General features: G+C 41.8%; 2 protein-coding genes across 3 annotated transcripts; one reads left to right on the top strand and one right to left on the bottom strand.

Moving 5' to 3' along the window:
- Window positions 1-471: 471 nt before the first annotated feature.
- Window positions 472-5,688, bottom strand: anxa4 (annexin A4). Its single transcript, XM_088391670.1, has 13 exons — window positions 5,558-5,688; window positions 3,782-3,808; window positions 3,607-3,694; window positions 3,154-3,248; window positions 2,463-2,576; window positions 2,295-2,385; window positions 2,142-2,221; window positions 1,974-2,030; window positions 1,802-1,895; window positions 1,152-1,247; window positions 1,023-1,081; window positions 822-944; window positions 472-698 (listed from the first exon to the last, which is right to left on the bottom strand). The coding sequence occupies exons 2-13, from the start codon at window positions 3,788-3,790 to the stop codon at window positions 642-644; spliced, it is 963 nt and encodes a 320-aa protein (XP_088247796.1). The 5' UTR covers window positions 3,791-3,808; window positions 5,558-5,688; the 3' UTR covers window positions 472-641.
- Window positions 5,689-6,140: 452 nt separating this feature from the next.
- On the top strand, window positions 6,141-20,894 carry aak1b (AP2 associated kinase 1b). Of its 2 annotated transcripts, none has more exons than XM_088391655.1 (20): window positions 6,141-7,003; window positions 8,599-8,717; window positions 9,001-9,109; window positions 9,527-9,669; window positions 9,861-9,982; window positions 10,064-10,145; window positions 10,816-10,948; window positions 11,097-11,200; window positions 11,441-11,523; window positions 11,612-11,772; window positions 12,209-12,330; window positions 12,398-12,712; window positions 12,840-12,967; window positions 13,045-13,217; window positions 13,290-13,379; window positions 13,447-13,542; window positions 13,634-13,741; window positions 13,833-14,003; window positions 14,721-14,828; window positions 19,249-20,894. In XM_088391655.1, the coding sequence occupies exons 1-20, from the start codon at window positions 6,841-6,843 to the stop codon at window positions 19,776-19,778; spliced, it is 3,060 nt and encodes a 1,019-aa protein (XP_088247781.1). In that variant the 5' UTR covers window positions 6,141-6,840; the 3' UTR covers window positions 19,779-20,894. The 2 variants fall into 2 exon arrangements, with proteins under 2 accessions (XP_088247781.1, XP_088247782.1); XM_088391656.1 differs by lacking the exon at window positions 19,249-20,894 and adding an exon at window positions 15,039-18,739.
- Window positions 20,895-20,972: the final 78 nt, after the last annotated feature.

The raw sequence follows: 20,972 nt of genomic DNA, 5'->3' as shown, positions 1-20,972 counted from the left end.
CACGGTGATACAGGTTGCAAAGTCATTAACTGGCAAGGTTGCCTATGAGTCATTTCGTTTTAAGTCACCATAATGAGACATTGAGTTGTGCACTATGTCAACAAAAGACGACAATATCGTTTTTTTTTTTTGTTGTGTTAGTGCCTCGCAGTTGTTAAAGCGACAACGGCTACACCGTGTTTCCCTGACAACTCCCGGCTGAAGACGGGAGTTTGGGAATAGAGACCTCGTCCTTAACTTAATTAGAGTACACTTTACTGTTGAAAATTGTGGCTAGGATCCTGTTAATGTAATTGAGAGGCTGACTCAACCAATGAAGAATGGCTTCAATTAAACAAATGGACTTGAATGGGCGGTAACGAGACAAGAAGCCGATCACATTTGTCTTTTCCGTCAGTGAAGATGCGGAGGCGCATCGTGGAGCTATTACCATTCGTAAATCCTTTAAGAGAAGAAAAACACGGACATGTGTAAAAGGTCACTGGTTTTTGGTTTAATTGGTCTTTAGAAACAGTAAAACAAGGCACGGTGGTCAGTTGAAGTTGAGAAATGTAAAGGCCGGAGGAGATGATGGGGAGGAAAGTGAGTCATTCACGACGTGGAACAACATGGATGGCTGATCTTCCTCTCTGTATTTCTTTTCACTCTCCTCCACACAGTTCCAGAAGGATTTTGCGGTAGTCACCAGACGTATCTCCCTAAAGAACAGATAGCTAGCTTAGCAGGGATAGCTAGCACCAATACACCGATGCTAGCTAGCTAGCTAACATTGGTGCATTGGCTGACTGATTAATAAGTTGTCTGACAGTGGAGTATCTCACCTTAATGAATGAATGGAGAGACTTGCCGTACATCTTCAGGAACTGCGCCTTGATGTCCAACATGTCAATCTCGGCCCTCGACACCATGATCCTTATGAGTACACTGTCGGTGGTGCCTAGACCCTGCTCGCACGCGTACGATGTCAGCAAACACGTCAAAATGACATTTTTAATCATCTCGCTGAAGCGAGCGATAGTTACCTTCATTGATTTGTACAGACGTTCGGCAAAGAAGGCGTGTTTGTTCCTGATACATTTCACTGGATGAAGACAACACAAAGTCAATATTTCTGAGAGCTGGAAATAGCTACAGTATTATCTGTGACATACCTATGGCCAGGAAAACATCCTCCAGGCAACCTGACATTTCCCTCTTGATGCTCTCCTCAATGTCTTTCCCGGAAATTTTTTGGTACTCTTCGAACACTGAACAAAAAAGAAATAATAAGTTGAGGAAAGAAGCAAGTAAATAGAGAGATGAGTTAAATAATACAGTGCAAGTATTCAGTGACCGACTTTTTCCATGTTTTATGTTATATTTCAAAATGAAATATAAAAAAATTGCCCTCAAAATTACAATTATGGACTACTTTTGTCTAAATGACACTACTCAATTCATTTAAACAATGTTTTGGCAGCAGGTTGACACCAGATGGCGCCAAATCAAAACATATTGAACAAAAGCAGTGAATAGGAGAAATTTTCAGCAAAGAATGGAGAATAAGTTTAAAAATAAAAAAATCTGCGGAAAGGCCAAGTTGCGTACTCCCATTTTGGCAGTGATTTGTAGCCGTAGCAAAGCTCAAACTAAATTAGGCCGGATGGTGAGGATCACTGCACAGCCATTTTGAAACAATAAAATGTGAAAAAAGTAAAGTGAATCCATTCCAGATGCACGATGAGTGGCACGCAAAAAAAGTTTAATGTACAAACCCCTCATGACAGAAAGTCAAACAGAACTTACGCTTGTGCAAATATACCTCGTAACAGATGCTTCTTGTTCCTCACACAGAGCACGGTCAGGAATTTCACCTCGTCCGTGCCCCATCGAGCCTCGCCTGCCTCGTAGATTTCCTACAACCGTAACATCGATCATATTTAGGACTTCATTTTTAAATACGGTTTGTCTAAACACCGAAATAAATTCTTTACCTTGGCATCCTGCAACACTAGGGCCTCGTTCACTGTCTCGCTTTCATCACGTCCAGCCTATATGAGACAATTTTTTCGTTTTGTTATGTAGGTAGCACGGTGAACACTTGTTTGCACCTCTGCCACACACTCAAGAGGTTCTGGGTTCAAATCTTGGAGGTATCTTACCGTGAGTAAAGAGACCAAAACTCTCTGGAACATTCCTGACGTGTCTCCACACACGTCCTCCTCCAGGTTATTGCCATATTCTGACAGGACCCCCCAAAAAATAATTTCAGTACGACCATTTTAGCCCTCGTTGATGAGACAATTGACACTCACGTTTTTTGTAGGCTGCATTGATTGTTTGGATTTCAGGATTAGACCTGGAAGCCAGAATATCGATCAGGCACGCCTCCTCTGTTCCAGCTCCCTGTTATCACACAATGTATGTTTTTCAATTTTTTTTGTATTGATTAGTAGCATCAAGCTTCCCAAGTCACCTCTGACCTTCATGGCAGTTTGCAGCTCGTAGGCGTCGTACACGGGTGCCAGCATGAGCAGACCCAGCACCACGCTACGGAAGTTCCCGCTCAGCTCCGAGGACAGCTCGTCGGCCAGGTCCTGAGGAGGTTTGGAAAAATCCAATTCAAAACACTACCAGGAGTAATTTTGCTTTGCTTAGCTTCAAATTTTGTGGTATGTGTTTGCAGTGTGGCTTGCTAGCAACGTGACTGCCGTGACATTTTTAGATGATGCCAAACATGAAGGTAAGCGACACACATTGACTTCCAGTAGATCTTTGTTTGGCCCATCTATTTTTCTATGATGGATCTTCTTTAAATCTGAAATTAATTGGAACAATACGTGTCAGTTTTGTAAAAGGCATTAACGAAAAAAAGGCAATATGTGCCTCCCACTTGTTTTATTGATTATATGGTGCGATGATCCTTCCACCAGATTACAACGCTCTCATTGTTCACGTTACTTTTCTAGGATCCATTTCTGCTTTTTACCCGCTAATGATTCACAGTCACGTTAGCAGCGCCATGGCAACGAAATTCAAGTCTTGCATACAGAACGAACAAAAAGTGCAGCTTGGGGAATTAAGATGTGAAAACAGATGTTTTGCAACTCTCCAGCTGTCTCCTTTTGTTTCTTCGTATAATTAGGATGGGGACAATATTTTGTTTATGCTCACCTTCCCCACCGCCTGTTTGAAGGCTTCCTTGATACGCTGCCTCTGGGCGATAGTGCGGTGCGATAACACCTCAATGATGACAGCCTCATCGGTGCCTGTGAGACATTTTTTCTTTTGTTAAAAAATAAGACAAATGATCATTTTCAGTGCTCCGGGGTGAGGTGTTTTTTTTCCTCGTGATTCGGTCACAGAATCAGGGAAAAGCAAATTGGCCTCAACATAGAAAGCATGTGTCAGAGTCAGGCGAGGATGATTTAAGCTAATAAAATCAACATTCCCATTTATATAGTCGCCGTTACAAACAAGCCTGAATGTTCGCTACAATGCATAGCTGTCACAAATGAGAAAAATAAATGGGCTGTAGAAAACCTGAGCAAGATGGAATTTTTTACTTTGTCAGAGAGTAGGAGGAGTTTGTTTTTCCATGGAGACACACTATTTTGTGAGACTCACCAGCTCCCTTCATAGCGCCACGAAGTTTCTGGGCGTCTGCCTCTGGGTCGAATCCAGCTGCCTCCATCACTGTTCCGCGTTTTCCAATCTAGTTGTTAAGAAAGAAAAAAAAATGAAAAAAACAACTCCATAATCAATGCGAATTTCTTTTTAACAAAAATAGCAGTAGACTCACCGCTGCCATAGTGAGATGAATAGAGAGCTGCAAAAAAATATAGTTCAGTTAATAACGTGGTAGCCGTAGCAACGGGTAGTATTGTTCATAGTGACCCTCATTAACCTCCATCTCAATAATTCATGTCCCATGGAGGCTCTTGCGTACACCTGTTGACAGGTTCTCTTGGTTCCAGCGAATCCCATTAAGAGTTGGGTTTTTTTTTCTTTTGTTTGAACACACCTGTAATTAAACCAACCGCAGTGCATAGCTCACTATTTCCTGCCCATGTGGATCTTCTTACACGGAAATGGCCGCATAATGACTACCCATACTCCCTCAGGTTGTTGACCTTTGTAGATTTAATTTAATTGAAGTTATCTGTCAATTTAATTTGCATCTTCCACCCAATCATGGGGCACAATTCAATTTTATTTAATGAATATTTTTACAGATTATACTGCCTCTCCACAATCAGAAGGCTTAGTATACTTTTTATGTGTTTTTCTTTTTTTTTTTATTTAAATTATTTTACTGATGACAATCTCTTCACTCAGTTACAGGACATAATTAATTTTAATTTGTATTTATTTGTAGTTTACTTTTAAATTCCATCTTAGGCTCTATCCATTCATCTCCATCAAAGGGAAATTCAACAAGACAAACATTAGATGATCAAATATACAAATACTGTTAGGACGTTGTTCTTCTCTATAGTTCACAAGAGGACCCAGGGGCTGCCACAGGATCATTTGTGTGTCGCCATCACACATTTGACTGTGTGTACATACACACATGGGTGTGTGTTTGCTTTTACATTACTGGTACTATAACTACTATTCAAAGTCTGCTTTATTGTCAATTTCTTCACGTCAAGACACACAAAGAGATCGAAATTGCGTTTCCTACTATCCCACGGTGACAAGACATATTATATATATTATATTATATTATATTATATTATATTATATTATATTATATTATATTATATTATATTATATTATATTATATTATATTATATTCAGTTTATGTCCCTCTGTTTCCAAAGTGCTTGTTCTCAATAGGATGACGGCCGGGTGAGCTGCAGCCCCTCGAAGCTGCCTTTTTGGGGGCAGAGGTGGAGTACCCCAAATTAATAATGAAGGCACTTGTATGTAAACTTCAAGTCTTCAATGGGCCACACAAATGTTTTTATCATGTGGAAGGAAGCATAGAGAAAACATGTAAAATTTGCCCAAAAAGGCAGGAGATTTGAACCTACAATCTCAGAACTGACAAGCAGTCCTGCTAACTACCTTCACTTTGTGTTGGCTGCTCTTCATTTCAGTCATGCATTCTTTCTTGGATGATCCGATCTATTTATGAATTATGGGCGGTGTGGTATTGTGTGGCATATCTTACGCTGCAGTTACTGTATAACTAAGAAGCACGGCATAAATGTACTAACTAAATAAGGTCATATTTGATTTATACAGTCGTCATCATAAAACAATACTGCAGTATTGTGCCAAGAATTGTGCAAGATTGGGAAATTTGATCAACGCGTAAATAACTTTATATTAACTTCCCAACTCCAAAAGGCATTGCTCTCACTAAACCGAGTTGAATAGTTGCATGATTTCGCAAGACTTAAAAGACAACCCGTTAACTTGTGATCAAATTGGGCACACCCAGAAGTCATCGAGGGCGCCCACCGTGCCGCAGTCTCAATTCGATTGCGTCAAATTCAAAACCTGCAAAAAGTGTTGTATATTGCTCTTAACACTTATCACACCGCAAACGGAACAGAAGTCTTACCTGTGTCGATGACGGTGCAATCTGTACGTCAGCCAATAGACAGCGTAAACCAGGAAACTATGGGTTTTATCACTCAGATGGCCCAAAGTCCCACCTACTTGGAGTCTTTTCTTTTTTTCTTTTCTTTTTTTTTTTTTTTGCAAAAGCATTTGCGTTATGCAGATACGTTCAAGTACCACAGCAAAACAGGAAGTCGAGCTTTCCACTTTCGCTATTTCACAATACCGACATTACATTATACATTTCTTAGAATGCCATATTCACAAATAAATGGAAATACTAGTCAACTCTTACCACAGTTGCATTCAAGACTTGTATTACATGTTGGTCATTTTAATTACCTTGGAATAACACAAAGCTATGAATACAATTTATTTTTATTTGCATTCCAGTTCAGCAAATTAAAGTAATGTCGTTTATATTAAAGTCTATCATTACTTGACTGAGTAATTAAAAACAGGGACGACAGTGAAACCCAGTTATCAGTGGTGCTTTCTGCTGTCACTCACTCCCCCTGAACGCCACATATGACCTCATACCCGATGAGGGAGGAGAGGCTGCAGCTGCGTGTGGCGCACTACATTACCCATAATCCCATGCGAGCCTTGAACGGCAACAGCTCGGGATGTTGCGATAGCGTTGGCAGCCAGAGAACGCTGTGGCTGCCGAGATTGAAGCAAAAAACCTCCGGACGCTCTTTACTCATTTTTAGGAACGTGTCACGTTTTGAGTTTGATTCCAAATAGTGTGATCGACGAGAAGCGAAGCAAGATTTAAAAAGAAAACTATTAAATCAGGTTTTATCGTCAGTAGATGTGATTAAATGGCTACCAGCGAGGCTACGTGCCACCGAACGTCCGCACAGCTCGACTGAGGATGGAAATATTGGCCGAGAGAGGCAGTTTTCCTTCGAAGCCCCTCAACAGAGGATAACACGGATAACCTCAAACGCGAAATGTCATAGCGTGCGAGGAGCTAGCATCCGGCTAGCTGCTATCAGAGATGGAAGAGATGTTTTCGTCGGATGAAACGAGCTAAATAGCTACAAAAGGGAAATTACTGTACGTTACCCGGAGGATGCTACTATAGCCTCCCCGCTGCTGTGTAATTCACTTACATAACAGCTAGGCGCAACCGTGTTCGGCGTGCCAATTTTCATTCTACCATCAAAATCTCTTTCGGCGTCATCGACACTGATATCCGTGTTTGGATGCTACAAAACCAAACAACGACAAAGCATCCCTCTTAAGCCACAAATCTAGTATCCTGTCGTTTTTGACGCCATGAGGAAGTTCTTCGATTCCCGTCGGGAGTTGGTCAGCTCCGGACCTGGTTCTGGAGGAGGTGGTAGCAGCTCCGGGTCCAGCCATGCCGGGGGGAACTTCATCGGGCGAACCTTTACTGTCGGCCGCCACCAAGTCACCGTGGAGGAGATCATAGCCGAAGGTGAATGAGTGCATTTGTTACTCTCTCGCATGTTGTCAATGTTTAGCAACCGAGGCACACATTTGGCTTTTATCACCCTGCATATTCATGTGAATCAAAAATTGTGAAATCAATTTCTGAGACAGAGAAAACCTCTAAAATCCATGTGCATTATTGTCGAATCATCTCAATGCTTTCATAGTCACCAATAGAAACCTCTTCGACTGTCACTGCCAACTTGTCACTGAGAAAATCTTCAAACCTTTTAAAAAGATGAAATAGTCCATGACTTGACAAGGGGCTCTCACAACAATCATTCTAGATTATGCATTTTGATGTGTGTGCATTAAGACACTATTAATTCCTTTAAATGCAAGAAAACCTCATCTATCAATTTGTTTTTCTTGTGCTGACCCAGTGGAAAGTCTGCCTGCCCCTCTCCTGATAATATTCAGTATTATATTGTTGCCATTTATGTGCAAATTTACTTGTATGGTGTGAAGTTTCTGTTAAATTGAACACACAAGCTGTTCTGTTATGTGCATGGCAGCAGGTGGGTAGACAGGATTAAAAAATGTAAATGATAATTTTGTGAGTTTAAATTGTAGTGTGGATCAAATGCTCTTGCTGTATTAGATCCAGAGCCTCAAAACGGACTTTCTATGGTCTCGCTTTTGAGTTAAACGACCCAAGAAGCCAGCTCCATCATCGATTGCGAGAAAGAAACTCAATTAAAAACTGACTAGCGAGATAATTTCATTCCGTGCGACTGAGGTGGGAGGATAAGACAACATAAAATCCACTTTGCCTGCTTATGAGATTAAGACAGTATAAACATCTATTTTTCCATGTAAATTGCACTCCCTGTGCACTCGTAAAATGTAGGGAAAGCCAATACGAGAGCTGGAGCAAAATTCTCACTGTGCCAATACTTTGTGTTGATTGCTACTGTCAAAACAATACTGTGATCCTTTTAGTTGTTTGTATATCAGCAAATATTAGCATCCCTGCTGTCAGTTTACTTATTTGTATTTTCGATGCAGAAATGGATTGCGTCTATTTTTAGCCCCACTTTTATTCATTTGCATTGAGCAGTTGCAGGTAATTTGTTGTATGAAATGAAAAACAGGAAACTTCATGTGTTGGAATGCTTCATTTGGGACACATCGGCCATTGTACTGTGATGTCACAGCAACTTGATTTAGGACTGCAGGGGTACCTAATGTTGTGTCCAAACATACTGTACATTTAGCTACATGGCCATCTCATACACTTTTAATGCAGCGCGCTGTCGTAGAATTCAATATGGCACGCCACGGTAAGCGCGTAACATCAGCCTGAAATCAAAGACGAGTGATCCAGACCGAAGGGCGCAAAGTGAATTTGTGGTCTGAGCTGCAGCAGATGGTAAGGCCGCCATGTCGGCCTCGACACTATATCAAGCCCGCAGCAAAGACATGACTAATGCATAACACTGTACAGGCCTCAAACGTTTTATTTGTCCTGACCATTTTGATGAATTTCAATGTGGTTTGAATGCCTTGATCAAAATCGGACAAATGCAGCGTGCAGTTGACGTGCAATATGAATTCTTGTCCGTGTGTGTGTCCTAACAGGTGGCTTTGCAATCGTGTTCCTGGTGAAAACAAATCAGGGCGTGCGATGCGCCTTGAAGAGGATGTACGTCAACAACGAGTACGACCTGCAAGTGTGCAAGTGCGAGATTCAAATCATGGTGAGTTGATGGAAGTTAGACGCCTGCTTCATGAAGCTCACACAAAAATACGGCTGGAAATAATGTATTTTATTCTATATTCTATTTATATATTGAGGAACGGAATGTTGAGTTTGGAGTGACACGTTTTATCTGCCAGGCTCCTCCCTCCAGTGTTTTCTTTTAAAAAACAACAGTAACTTGCTCACTCGCTGCTTCCAAACATTCTTGTCGCTCAAAATTGGCACGTCTCGCGCTAACTTCCCGCGAGGTCACGATGCCCTTTTTGTGTCTCGGCTTGCAGAAGGACCTCGTGGGCCACAAGAATATTGTGGCTTATCTGGACTCCAGCATCACAGCCATGGGGTCAAGGGACGTGTGGGAGGTCTTCATACTGATGGACTACTGCAAGGGTGAGTTGCCTCGAGGAAAACGGGGTGTGCCTGTGATAGTGTAACTTTTTCTGTTGATTTGAGTTTTGTGACAAGTAATATCTTGTATGTTTTGTTTCGCAATACAGCTTCTTCATAGTGTTTTAGTGAAGTCATTTTTCTTTTGTTGCTCCCATTATGTCTTTAATTAATTTGTATTTGAGATGACAGGGTTCAAATTCTGAATGAATGAGAAAATGCAAAATCTTTCCAGAAGCACGTTACTTCTTTTCTACAGTCAAGTGAATGGAAAAAGCTGTTTTTTTGTTAGCCACTGAGGGACCCTAATGAAGCGTGAAGAGGATATTTTTATCAGTGTGACCCACATGGACGCACTTGTAAATCACCATGAAGACGATTTTTTTTTTTTTTTACATATGCATCCTGCTTATTTTGCAGGCGGCCAGGTTGTTAATTTGATGAATCAAAGGCTGCAGACAGGCTTCACAGAGGCCGAGGTGCTTCAGATCTTCTGCGACACCTGCGATGCCGTGTCGCGCCTGCACCAGCGCAAGACGCCTATCGTCCACAGAGACCTTAAGGTGACACATTGTGAATTTTCTTGCACTTTCTATTTTTGGGTGTCGCAAAGACTCACTTAAATCCAATGGGCCGCCATGTGAATATTTTTTTCCCCCCACCCCGTTCATTATGCAAAGTGCCAGATAAGGTCAATTACGAGTTTGATGGTTGCCTTTAAGTGTGTGTCAAGTCTCATCTTTGATGTGTCTAGGTGGAGAACATCCTCCTGCACGACAAAGGTCATTACGTGCTTTGTGACTTTGGCAGCGCCACTAACAAGTCCCTGAGTCCACAGACGGAAGGCGTGGCAGCTGTGGAGGAAGAGATTAAAAAGTGAGTGTGTTATTATTTTTTGGGGGGTCACATGATCAGATTGAATGCAATTCTTTGTCTTTTTTTTTCCTACCCCCTCAGGTACACCACCTTGTCATATCGTGCACCTGAGATGGTGAACCTCTACAACAACAAGATCATTACCACCAAAGCAGATATATGGGTTGGTAATGATAGTGAGGAATTTTGAGACAATGATTTTGGGAAGAGACATCAAATCTGAAACTGGCGCAACTAAAATATGACATACACACGACAATTTTCACTTCCCAATCGGCTATCGTTCCGTTTCAGGAACTTCGTAGCTCAGAACAAAAGTAATGTTGCCCAGGCTTAACATTTCAGTTAATCTTCAAGAGATACCCGTCAATCAGGATTGTGCTGAGTGATCGAACAGGACAAAAAAAAATTAATTGCTCAAAATCAGATTTGTTTGTGTGTGCTTCGCTTTTGATCGTTTCCTCTCTGAATGATTGCTCTGGTTGCATTGTGGCACTCGAAAGGTAGCCAGCCATGCATTGAAAGCAGCCACTGTACTGTATAATCTATTTTTAGACTTCAATGCAGTTGGACCTGGAATTTCTCCCCCTTCTGGACACCCAAGGGCGTGTTACCCAATAGCTTTAGTTATTAAACAGAGGCTTTGCGATCTGGGATTATAAAACAAAATATGATAGCCTGAGCTTCTGTCAACATTACTTTGCAACTAATACAAATTGAGCGTTGAAATTAAACGAGTGCGATGTATTTGACAAGCTTGTTTTGATCGCTCCTTTCGTCTCGGCTTGGTGTTTTTGGTGTGATGGGGCGTGCATGTGGTGTTCCTTCTCCAGGCGCTGGGGTGTTTGCTCTACAAGTTGTGCTTCTTCACTCTGCCCTTTGGTGAAAGCCAGGTGGCCATTTGCGATGGCAGTTTCACCATTCCGGACAACTCCCGCTACTCTTATGATCTCCACTGCCTCATTCGTTAGTCCTTCTTAACACTTTTATTATTAAACTGTTGTTTGGCAAATTGTGCTCTCACAAAGGCATGGATTTGTGACTCACTAGTTCTGCTCTTCTTTTTTTTTAATAAATAATCCGACCCTGACAGCTCTGTGTCATGTTTTTGCAGGCTACATGCTGGAGCCTGACCCAGACAAAAGGCCAGATATCTACCAGGTGTCCTACTTTGCCTTTAAACTGGCACAGCGGACTTGTCCTGTTCAGAACGTGAAGGTCTGTTGTTGGTTTTTTCTTTCTGTCATCCGTGATTGATTTCATTCACATGCTTTTTTATTGAGCGTGACCCACTAAAGCAGATAATTCAACATTATGAAAAGGTACCAATCAATCCACGTGATAACATCATGAGCACCGCAAACTGTCGACCGCCCGCATTGCTTTTTATTTTATGTTCTGCCTTGTTGCGCTTGACAGTGTAAATAAAGATTTCCTTCTCCCTCCCTCCGCATCAAGAATTCTTCAATTCCTTCCAAACTTCCTGAGCCAATCAAAGCAAGCGAAGCTGCTGCAGCCAAGAAGAGTCAAGCCAAGCCCCGGTAAGTCTCACATTCTCAGATTGCCTTTTGAGATGTGCTAATATCAGCGAGTTAATCATTTTGAGCTAACGCCCGTCTTTGTTCCCAGACTGACAGACCCCATCCCAACCACCGAAACTTCGATCACCCCTCGCCAGAGGCCCAAAGCTGCTCATACTCAAGCCGCCGCTGGCATCCTTCCCATTCAGCCCGCTGCCCTCACGCCTCGCAAGCGGGCTAATCTTCCCGCCGGGGCAGCTCAGCCTGTTGGTAAGTGGCAGGACTTTACCCATATTTGTCACAGAGCAGTAGAATAAAGATTAATTCTCGAGTGGACAGGATCAAGAACACGTGTCAGAAAGTGAAATTAAAGGCAGCGGTATTAGAAATTAGATTCTCTTGCCTGGTTCCCTAATGTGCTACTCGAGTTATGTTGGTGGGGAAAAAAAGTGGGTTTCATCTATGCTGGATTTAACATTTTTTATTTTTTTTGAATTATGAGAAACCAAGACAAAAATTGCTTGTGTTCCTACTTCACCCAGACTGCAGATAAAAAAAAAAACAAAGTAGAAAAAATAAAAGCAACGAGGCTAACTATTAGCTTATTTGCTAACTAATTCTACTCATTATTTTCACAGTAGTGAACGACATGTCATAAGGATGCATTTGCCAACATGCAAATATCCATGTGTGCGATCTCCCACAGGAGTCAGCTTGAATCTCTCGCAGCCAGCTGCGGCCCTCCAGTCACAGAAGGCGCAAACTTGTGCTTTGCCTCTGGTCCAGTCACAAAATAACTCCAGCCAAGCCGTAGCGGCACAGAAGCAGGTATATAAGAGATGTGGAATTTTGGGTTAGACGTTTCAATGGCGACTTATGTAAGTGTGCTGTGCAGCCTGCTTCAGCGGCAGACGTTGTAGCACCCGTTTCCAAGGCAGATGTCCAGCCGCAAGCCCAAGCGCAGCCGTCCACAGCCCAGCAAACGGCTCCGCCTCCGTCCGTGGCCAACGCCGCCTCACAACAGGCGCCGCAATGTCCGTCCAGCCCGGCGGCACCTCAGCGTCCCGCTCGACGCAAGCTGCCCACTCAGGCTCAGACGCCCGCAGCTCAGCCGACACTCAACAAACCGCCAGACGAGCAACCGCAGCAAACGAGTCAGACGTCGGTCGTCCAAGCTCAGGCGGCTGCCACGGAAGTTGCAGCTGAGACGGTAATTTGTGTTTTTCACGAAAACATTCCGAGCCTGATTTAGATTTAAATGCTCAGTAAAAATTTGTAAATGAAACAAGTAGACAATATGACCCGGTATTCCACACGCGTGATTCTTTTCAAATCAGACTCCACCCGCTTCCCCGAAGACAACGGAGGTGCAAAGCCACAAACGTGTCCCAAGTGACGTCACGGCGAGCACCACCAATGGAGCCAACGAAGACTCCTCACAGGCAGCAGAGGAAGACATTGTCCAGTAAGTCATTTTATATCCTGGAAATTGAATCCAGTTCCCCTCTGTCCTCTGTTTCAACTAGTTTCTTTTGTCTTTAGGCCTCAAGTTGACTCCGTCCAGCCTCATGGCGATCTCGCCCAGGACCAAAACAAAGTCCCCGCCTCCAGCGGTGACATCACCTCACCACCCACATGGAACCCGTTCGACGACAATGATAGCTTTTCGGGTTTTATCGCAGAGGAAATCAAACCCAAGGATGCAAAGCCTTCGGGTAAATTTTTGCATATTGACTTGAACTTTACATTTTTGAGTTATGAAAATTTTGTGTGGCCGTGGATTGCAGACCCGCCCTCAGAGTGTGAAACGCCGTGTGGAGAGCTGATACCGGGCTTGCAGACCTCACACGAGGAAAATACAGAACAAGACTCACAAGGTAGCCGTTACACAAACACATAAAAATCTCCTTTTTTACGATTTGCATTTTATTTTGCTTATCTTAGCTGAACGACCGTCAGCCATTGTTGACACTGATTCAGGAGCGTCACTGTTGATCGTCCCAGATCCATTCCATACCCTTGAGCTGTCTAACGCACCAGGTAACTTATGTGTAAAAAAATATACTCCAAAAATATGCAGAATGAATACAAATTATAAAGATTTCTTCTTGAATTCCTTGTCTTTTCTCAGAGAAGCTTATTGAAGGACTCAAATCTCCAGACGTGTCTTCACTCATGCTTCCCGACCTGCTGTCTTTGTCTGATCCTTTTGGCAGTTCTGTAGAGGACTCTGCAAAAGGTAACCTTTGTTTTATGAATCCAGTCAGGATTACGGAGGCAGTTGCTAACGACGCTGGGAAAACCATCTAACGTTCTGCCTTTTTTGTCAGATCACATCACTGCAGACGCCTCTCTGCTGGGCTGTTCTCTGATCTCTGGTGCATCCGCACCTCCAGCTGCCGTAAGCAGCGCCGCCTCCTCGGTGTCCTCCGCCTCCGCTGTGTCTGCTTTAGATGAGTTTGGTCTGCTGTCTGGAGAATCTGCTCAGCCCAAAACAGCAGGTAGGTGTGTGAAACTGGCCCAAGAGATTCCTGCTTTGAGCACAGGAGAGATGGATGATGAATTGGAACCTCTTCATTGGTATGGTTTGGAGTTCAGGCAATATTTTGTCTGAATTGAAAAAAAAATGCGTGACAATTGCCTTTTAAATTGCTTTTTATGTGCATAATAGTATTAGCAAAGAGGAAAAGCTTTGTTAGCCATAATGGCAGAAATGCAAAATTAAAAAAAATACTGCAAGATTTACTAGCTAGCAGTGATGTTAGCTTGTTGAGGTAATAGCTGCAAATTTGGTTTCAAATGTTTTGTGAATGTAAAGACAGCCATGAGTCATTTGTAATGTGTAAATGCAGCGACAATGTCAGCATTATCTTTTGAAATGCGGCGTGGACAAGAAGCGGAATCATCGGCGTGGCACAAGCGCAGCTGCCCTTTAAACGTCAGCTCGCTGAACGAAAGCGTTTGACTGTCGCCGTCTGAGGCGACTGTGAATCACAACAGAAGTGTCTGTCTGGCCACCTGCTGCGCGCTGCTAAATCAATGTGCTGGAGGCGCCGTAGCGTGGCGACGACTCATCAAGCCGCCTTTGTGCGCTCGTTCCTGCAGTCGCTGCTAATTTGAGATTGGGGTGTGTGTCGAGGAAGGACAGGTGTTAATTGCTGTCGGAAGCAACCGCAGCTAATTTGCACTTCTTTAATGCGACTACATTTTTTCTGCAGATTCGTCTCTCTTCATCTCCGACTTTGAGCCCCAGCAAAGCGGCGCCGAGGCGGCCACAGAGGACGAGTTTGACCCCATCCCCGTAACCGGTCGGAAGAACTCCCAAGGTAAGTTTCCACAAAGGCTTAAAAACTCCAGGATCCACCGCTTACGCTTCTCTCACTAAGAATATTAAAAAAAAAGCATCAGAGCTCTATCAAGCTCAATTCTTCTTTCTCTCTCCTCCGTCCTTCACCCTGTGCCTTTCCCTCCCCAACTTGTTTGCTCGACCGCCCTTTGCCCCCTCCCTCTCTCCCTCCCTTGTCTCTTCCGGCCAGTTTCAGGAGGCCACTCGCGCAGTAACAGTGGCGGCTCTGAATCCAGTTTGCCCAGCTTGGCCCGCTCCCTTCTGCTGGTGGACCAGCTCATCGACTTGTAGGCCGTAGCTTCCCCCTTTCCCGCTCCGTAGATGTCGTAACACTGGATTCGAGTCATGCCATAGCTCACTTACGGCTTCCATCTTTTTCTCGTGCGTGCTGCATCCCCCCCACCATCCTCACCCAGCTCCTTCATTGGCATCACCATCTCACCATTCTCTCATCTTTCCTCCACTCCTCCATCTCCAACTTTCATCCTTTCTCGAGCTTAACCTTTGAATATTACATGATGTCTGATAGCGAAAACTATAGGTCATTGTCGTCGCGTACAATAAGCCTCGTGCTAAGTGGTCGTAGTTCATTGTGCACAAGTGAATTTGTCGTCGTTTGCCTTGAACAGATTCTCCCCCTCCTTCCCTGTTTGATTTGCACATTTTAAGAGCTTGAAATTTTTTTAATTTTTTTTTTAAGGCATGCATATCCATTACATATCCATTTTCCTTTCCCCTGACTGGTGAATGAAAGATACGAAACCACCTTATTTTCACAAAGGCGAAGCAATAAAACTGTTCTATTATCAGAAGGCAACAAGTTTTACAAAACAAGCCTTGTTTAGCACCTTAGCTTGTCCGTCAGGCATCCAGACTAAAAAAAAAAAAATTCAAAAGTTCAAAGCTTTGCATTTGCAGCTTTGTATTAGCAGCTGTCACTCAAACTCATTCCCCCAGGGAGATATAATTGAGATTTTGTTATAGAAGCCTCCCCAATTCACAAACGTGAAAGCCACACCAGTTGTTCTTAAGAATTAAGATTTCCAGTAACAGTGAATAACTTTATTTTATTAAAATAACAACTCTAATCCTTTTTTAAAAAATTATTTGTTCTTATTTCATAATAAAGTTGTAAACATTAATTTTTCTTACAATTTCCCTTATTCTCAAAATATTATAACTTTATTTTAAAAGTTGTGACTCCTTTTATTATATTAGGCCTTATAATATTTTTCTAGTAATATTACTTTATTCATTTCATATTACAGATTTTTTGGTAGTAATATTAAGAATTTATTCTCATTTAGTAACAAATTATGACTTGTAACATTATGTCCATAATTTAGTAAATTATTTTGTGTATTAATAATAATTTTCCAGCTTTATTTCTTATTTCATTTCCTTTGTAACCCTAAAATGTATTTGCATAAGCTGCTTATAAATTGTAAAATTACTGTGAAAAAAAAAATCTATCTTTTCCTTGTGCCATCAAATGATATGTGAACAACAGTGGAAAGTGTGCAACAAAAAAAAAGACGACAAAACAAAATCCTTACTGGCCGCTATACTATTCTATGAATATTATCTCCTCTTTTGAGGTAAGTTATAGCTTGCTAGAAACTTGTCAATGACAATGCAAGCAATCTAATAGCGGTTAGCAGTGTGCCATATCAATTAGAAGACGCCTGTTTCTGCATATGCATTAATAGATGAATAATGAGTAGCGCATAAATAGTGCAAATGTTAATATTCTTTGGAAAATCAGATTCTCCATTGTAGGAAATCATACAAAAAAAGTTAAGCATTGTATTGCACTATATAGTATGTTTATAACTAGATATATTTTCCAGCAACATGATCAGGACATTCTAAAAACATGCCGGGCGAATAAAGCTGTATTTAATCACAAAACTTTAAAATTCACCATAATTCCCAGTTTATTTAGTCCAGAGGTTTTCCTATTTTCTTGTAAAGTATAGAATATAATCCACCCAGGATAAATGGATAAAAATTACATTTCTACCAATTTCACATTTTTAAAGCGAGAAGGTAATTTACTAATGTCACCACAAGGTTGCGCCACTAGCACTTCTAATACATTTAAGTAGTCAGGTGTTATACATACTACTTGTCTATAAATAAGATATAATATATTTGATTAAAGGAGATGCATATTGCCATGTTTCCACAATTTTAAAGCAATTCCTTTCGTTACCGTGACAACTTTTGGGCGGAGCTAAACATGACAAAGTGAGCGGACTTGTTAGCGTTGCCAGTTTAGGAACTTTGTTGCTATATGAAGTGACCTTGATGACCTCTGCAGTTACTATTCCCCCTAGAAATTGATTAGCAAACTTTTTGTGGTGAGATTCTAGAAAAGAAAAGATGGGGAGACACAGAACTACCACTTGATAAATAAATGTCCCCTTGAAAGAAAAGTCAGTCTATTCGCAATAAAATCAAAACAAAATGACAAATTCCTGCTAATCGTCCATGAGTATAGGTGGAACATTTAATATTTCTTCTCATTCATTCCCATTTTTCTTTAACTCATTCAACACATTTCCGACATTCCTCCCCATTAGTGTAAATACATTAGTCAACCCTTCCCCATGTACATAATAAAGTCACTGTCATATAGCTTTATTGTGGATATATACATATATGATATATGAATTTGTTTCCTGTCCATAAATGTTAATACAGATAGAGTGTTAGAGAATGAATGTAAGAATTGAATATTAGTCTTAAAAATATCTATGACATATATCCATCAGATGATATTGAAAGAATATATGAATATTTCATTCTTCTTTGTGGACTGTGTGTGTGGGGAGGGGTGAGAAGGAGTTGTTTTTGTGTTTCTCTGATGATACGTGATATGTTAGTTGTGGGAATCCTGTTCAGTCCTCCGCTCCTCTTCCTTTGTACAAAGCGTTTTCGTGTGTTTACATGGACATGATATGAAGGACTATATTTTTATTCCAAAACAAAAAAAAAAAAGAATTTTCTTGCCAGGGGGATTTTATTTTGTGTGTTCGTCCTGTTTCATTTTCTTGGCCGGACCACTCGGGGGTTGAAAAAATATGTGCTTTAGTGTAAATTTTTGTTTTGATTTTGAGTTGTTTTGGAAACGCATGGTCGTGTCATTGGATGGTTGTGTTGGTGTCTTGTGTGTGTGTGTATGAATGTGAGTGAGTTCCCTACTTGTGTGTTTGCTCCAAATATGGCGAGGGTTACTCTTCTGAAAGCACAGTCTTGTCTCAGGTGGAAAGACTTTGATGGTCAAAAACACTTGCAGGAGGAAAATGTTTGGCAGGCAAAAGCAGCATTGTATTGGTTCACACCGGTAGAGGGGGGGGGGGACCTAATGGCCGCCATGAAAAATCTAAAAACATATTAAAGCTTCAAGTAGTGATGTAACGAGCCTTTGCACCCCCTTTTTCTTGGCAAATTTTCAAAAATGATCACCAAACTATCTGCTTCTGATTTGGTCAAATTCTCAAAATGGCCTATTACTTATTGTTTAAAAAAAAAAAAATCCTCCGCTCTAAATGTATTTAAAGATATAAACTGTGTTGTTCTGCCCCAATCTAAACTGCAAAAACTTTGTAGCCCTCCATTTTTTCCCAGTCGTTTGCAGTTTGAACCTATGCAACTCCCTAGCTTGGCGCTAAAAGCACGCAAGCGACAAGCAGGCAGTGCGATCCACGTTGAAGCAGAAAGCCCGTCTAAAATGTCAGCTGATGTTTTCCTCAAGCCCTCCTTGCTTGTGTTCATGGCCCGCAAGCCCGCATCAGTCTGAGCTGTGCTATCTTTTCTTGTGCCCCTTCTATTTTCTGTGACATCATTCGAAAGGGATGGCCAAATAAAATGCAAATGTGAACGTCAGCATGCGGGCTGGTGTTTAATTAATACGCATTGTCATTGTTGTGTTTTATGTTGTTTCACATAAGATTTTTTTTTCTTTTGCTGTTCACAAACAAAAGTAAACGAATTTCATCATTTGATAGACTCATAAAAAAGTGAAAGTGTCATATAGACCGACCATATTTTTTTTGGGGACCCACAAACATAAATCCCAAATACAAATATTGTAATTTAAAACATTTATTTGCAGAAAATGGTTCTCCTGATTAAAAATGTGCCTTGGCTCAAATAAATATGAAATTCTGTGTTGAATGCACTAACCAACATTTATTTCATCCAGAAAGCTGATTCTTTCTAATCAGGTAAGAACAAGCATCCAGGCCTCTTAAAGTGACAGTTGCTTTCTAATTTTTTTTTCTTTGTTTCCATTATTATTTTTCTGTTTTGAGTCATCTTTTTTTGATGTTTCGAAAAGTACAAAAAGGATGCCGACTCTCCAGCTTACCTCTATCTTTTTTTTCTCCACACAGACCAGCAGGTGGTGCTGTCCAGTAACACGCAAGAAGATGGAGGCGGGAAGGTGACATCTGTGCAGGTCACCATGGAGACACAGGAGAGGACCACTGAATGTATACCTCCCTCAAATGAGTGGAGCGGACCCTTCGCCTGCCCGGAAGCAAAACCTGCCGATCAATGCCCCAGCGGCCCCCCCACGCCCGACATCTTTCTGCTGGCCCCTTTCAAAAACAAACGGACGGCAAGTAACACCTTTTTTGCCCCACAACTACCCGAGTCGGCGCCTGATGTTTTCCTCCAGGCGCCGTTCGGGAAGAGCAGGGAGCACGTGCAGGTCGTCCCGACGCGCCCCCTGGTCCAGCCGACGCCTCTGCCGCAGCAGCCGGTGGCCGTGCACCGCGTGGTGTCCCGGGTGGGCCGGCAGGCCGCCGTGGGCTCGGTGGCTGTGGGGCCTCTGCACTCGTGGACCATCGGGGGGCGGAGTCTGGACGACCCGTTTAGCGCCGCGCCGTTTCAACCCAGGTGCTCCCAACACAGACCTTGATTAGCAGACCAGTTTGATTTTGGGCAAAAATACTGCACTGGAATTGATATATTTTGACATCTTTCTCAAAGGGAATATTTATTCACTTTCTGTGCTAGTTCCAACTAAATTCTTCATTGTTTGAAGTGTTCAAGACATTCCCATTACTTGTGTGGGATTTACTATATAATGCCAACTAAATTGACAAAAAAAAATCTTCACAGTAATATTTTATGTTTTTGAGTGTCACTTAACTAAACTCAGAAATTAGGTGAGCTGCGATTGGCTACCTTTGGGCACTATGATGTCATTTTCAGGCGACAGCAAGTGGTAAAATGGTCGCCCCCCTTTACATAAATAAAAAATGCTGCTTTTTTTCGTATTCTTAAAATGCGAAATTAATCCAAATGTGTCCTTAAGACGAGTGGGGCACAGCAAACATATGCTTTGATTTGACTTCCCCTTTTTCGTTCACCATTTTTGTAGTTTAACTGCAGTATTTACGAGGGCATACTGATACTTTTCACCAGTGAAGCTCACTACCTCGCTCATATGTCATTTGTGTGTCCCGCTGTGTGCAACATTTTACTACTTCAGCCACAATGCGCCCTTTTGAACCCCGATGGGTCAAATCCAGGTCCAGACTGAAAAAACCCTGTCACAGTTCGACTTTAGTGTTTCACCTGTGGCTAAAGCCAAACTGTTAAATAATATGGTACTATAATTGAAATTTATATTTTTGGCTTTAAAGTATGCACATGCCCAAAGTTGATATATTTCTAGCTGTGGCCTTGAGTCATGCACCAAAGAAAGTTGTCAAATGTAATACTAATCCAAAAATCGCAGACATTTAGGAGAATTTCTACTTTTGAATATTGCAAATGATTCAAACTGGAAACGCTTCGATTATTTCGGGCTCATTCCGTTTGCTTTAGAATAGTCTGACTTGACTTTGAACCTTCCGGTACAACCAATGACACATATTGTGTATTTGACGAGCAAAAAAAATAATAATGTACTAAAGTTATCTTGTGTACTTTGTCTATGCAATAGCTGTAGTTTCTGAAGTTACTGTTACAAAGTGTGTTTTATTAAAAGGGACGTATTCTAAACACACCAAAGCTTTCAATGTTAGCCTCTTATTCGGAATTTAGAATGACTGAAAAAAACTTTTCTCCCTAGTGGTTGGGAGTGCAACATTTAAAATCAAATGGG

The sequence above is a fragment of the Syngnathus floridae genome, chromosome 12, assembly GCF_059516105.1.
Source record: "Syngnathus floridae isolate MCC-2025c chromosome 12, RoL_Sflo_1.0, whole genome shotgun sequence".
NCBI lineage: Eukaryota > Metazoa > Chordata > Actinopteri > Syngnathiformes > Syngnathidae > Syngnathus > Syngnathus floridae.
The sequence above is the reverse complement of the archived record's forward strand: the minus strand, read 5'-3'. Positions and strand labels throughout refer to the sequence as shown.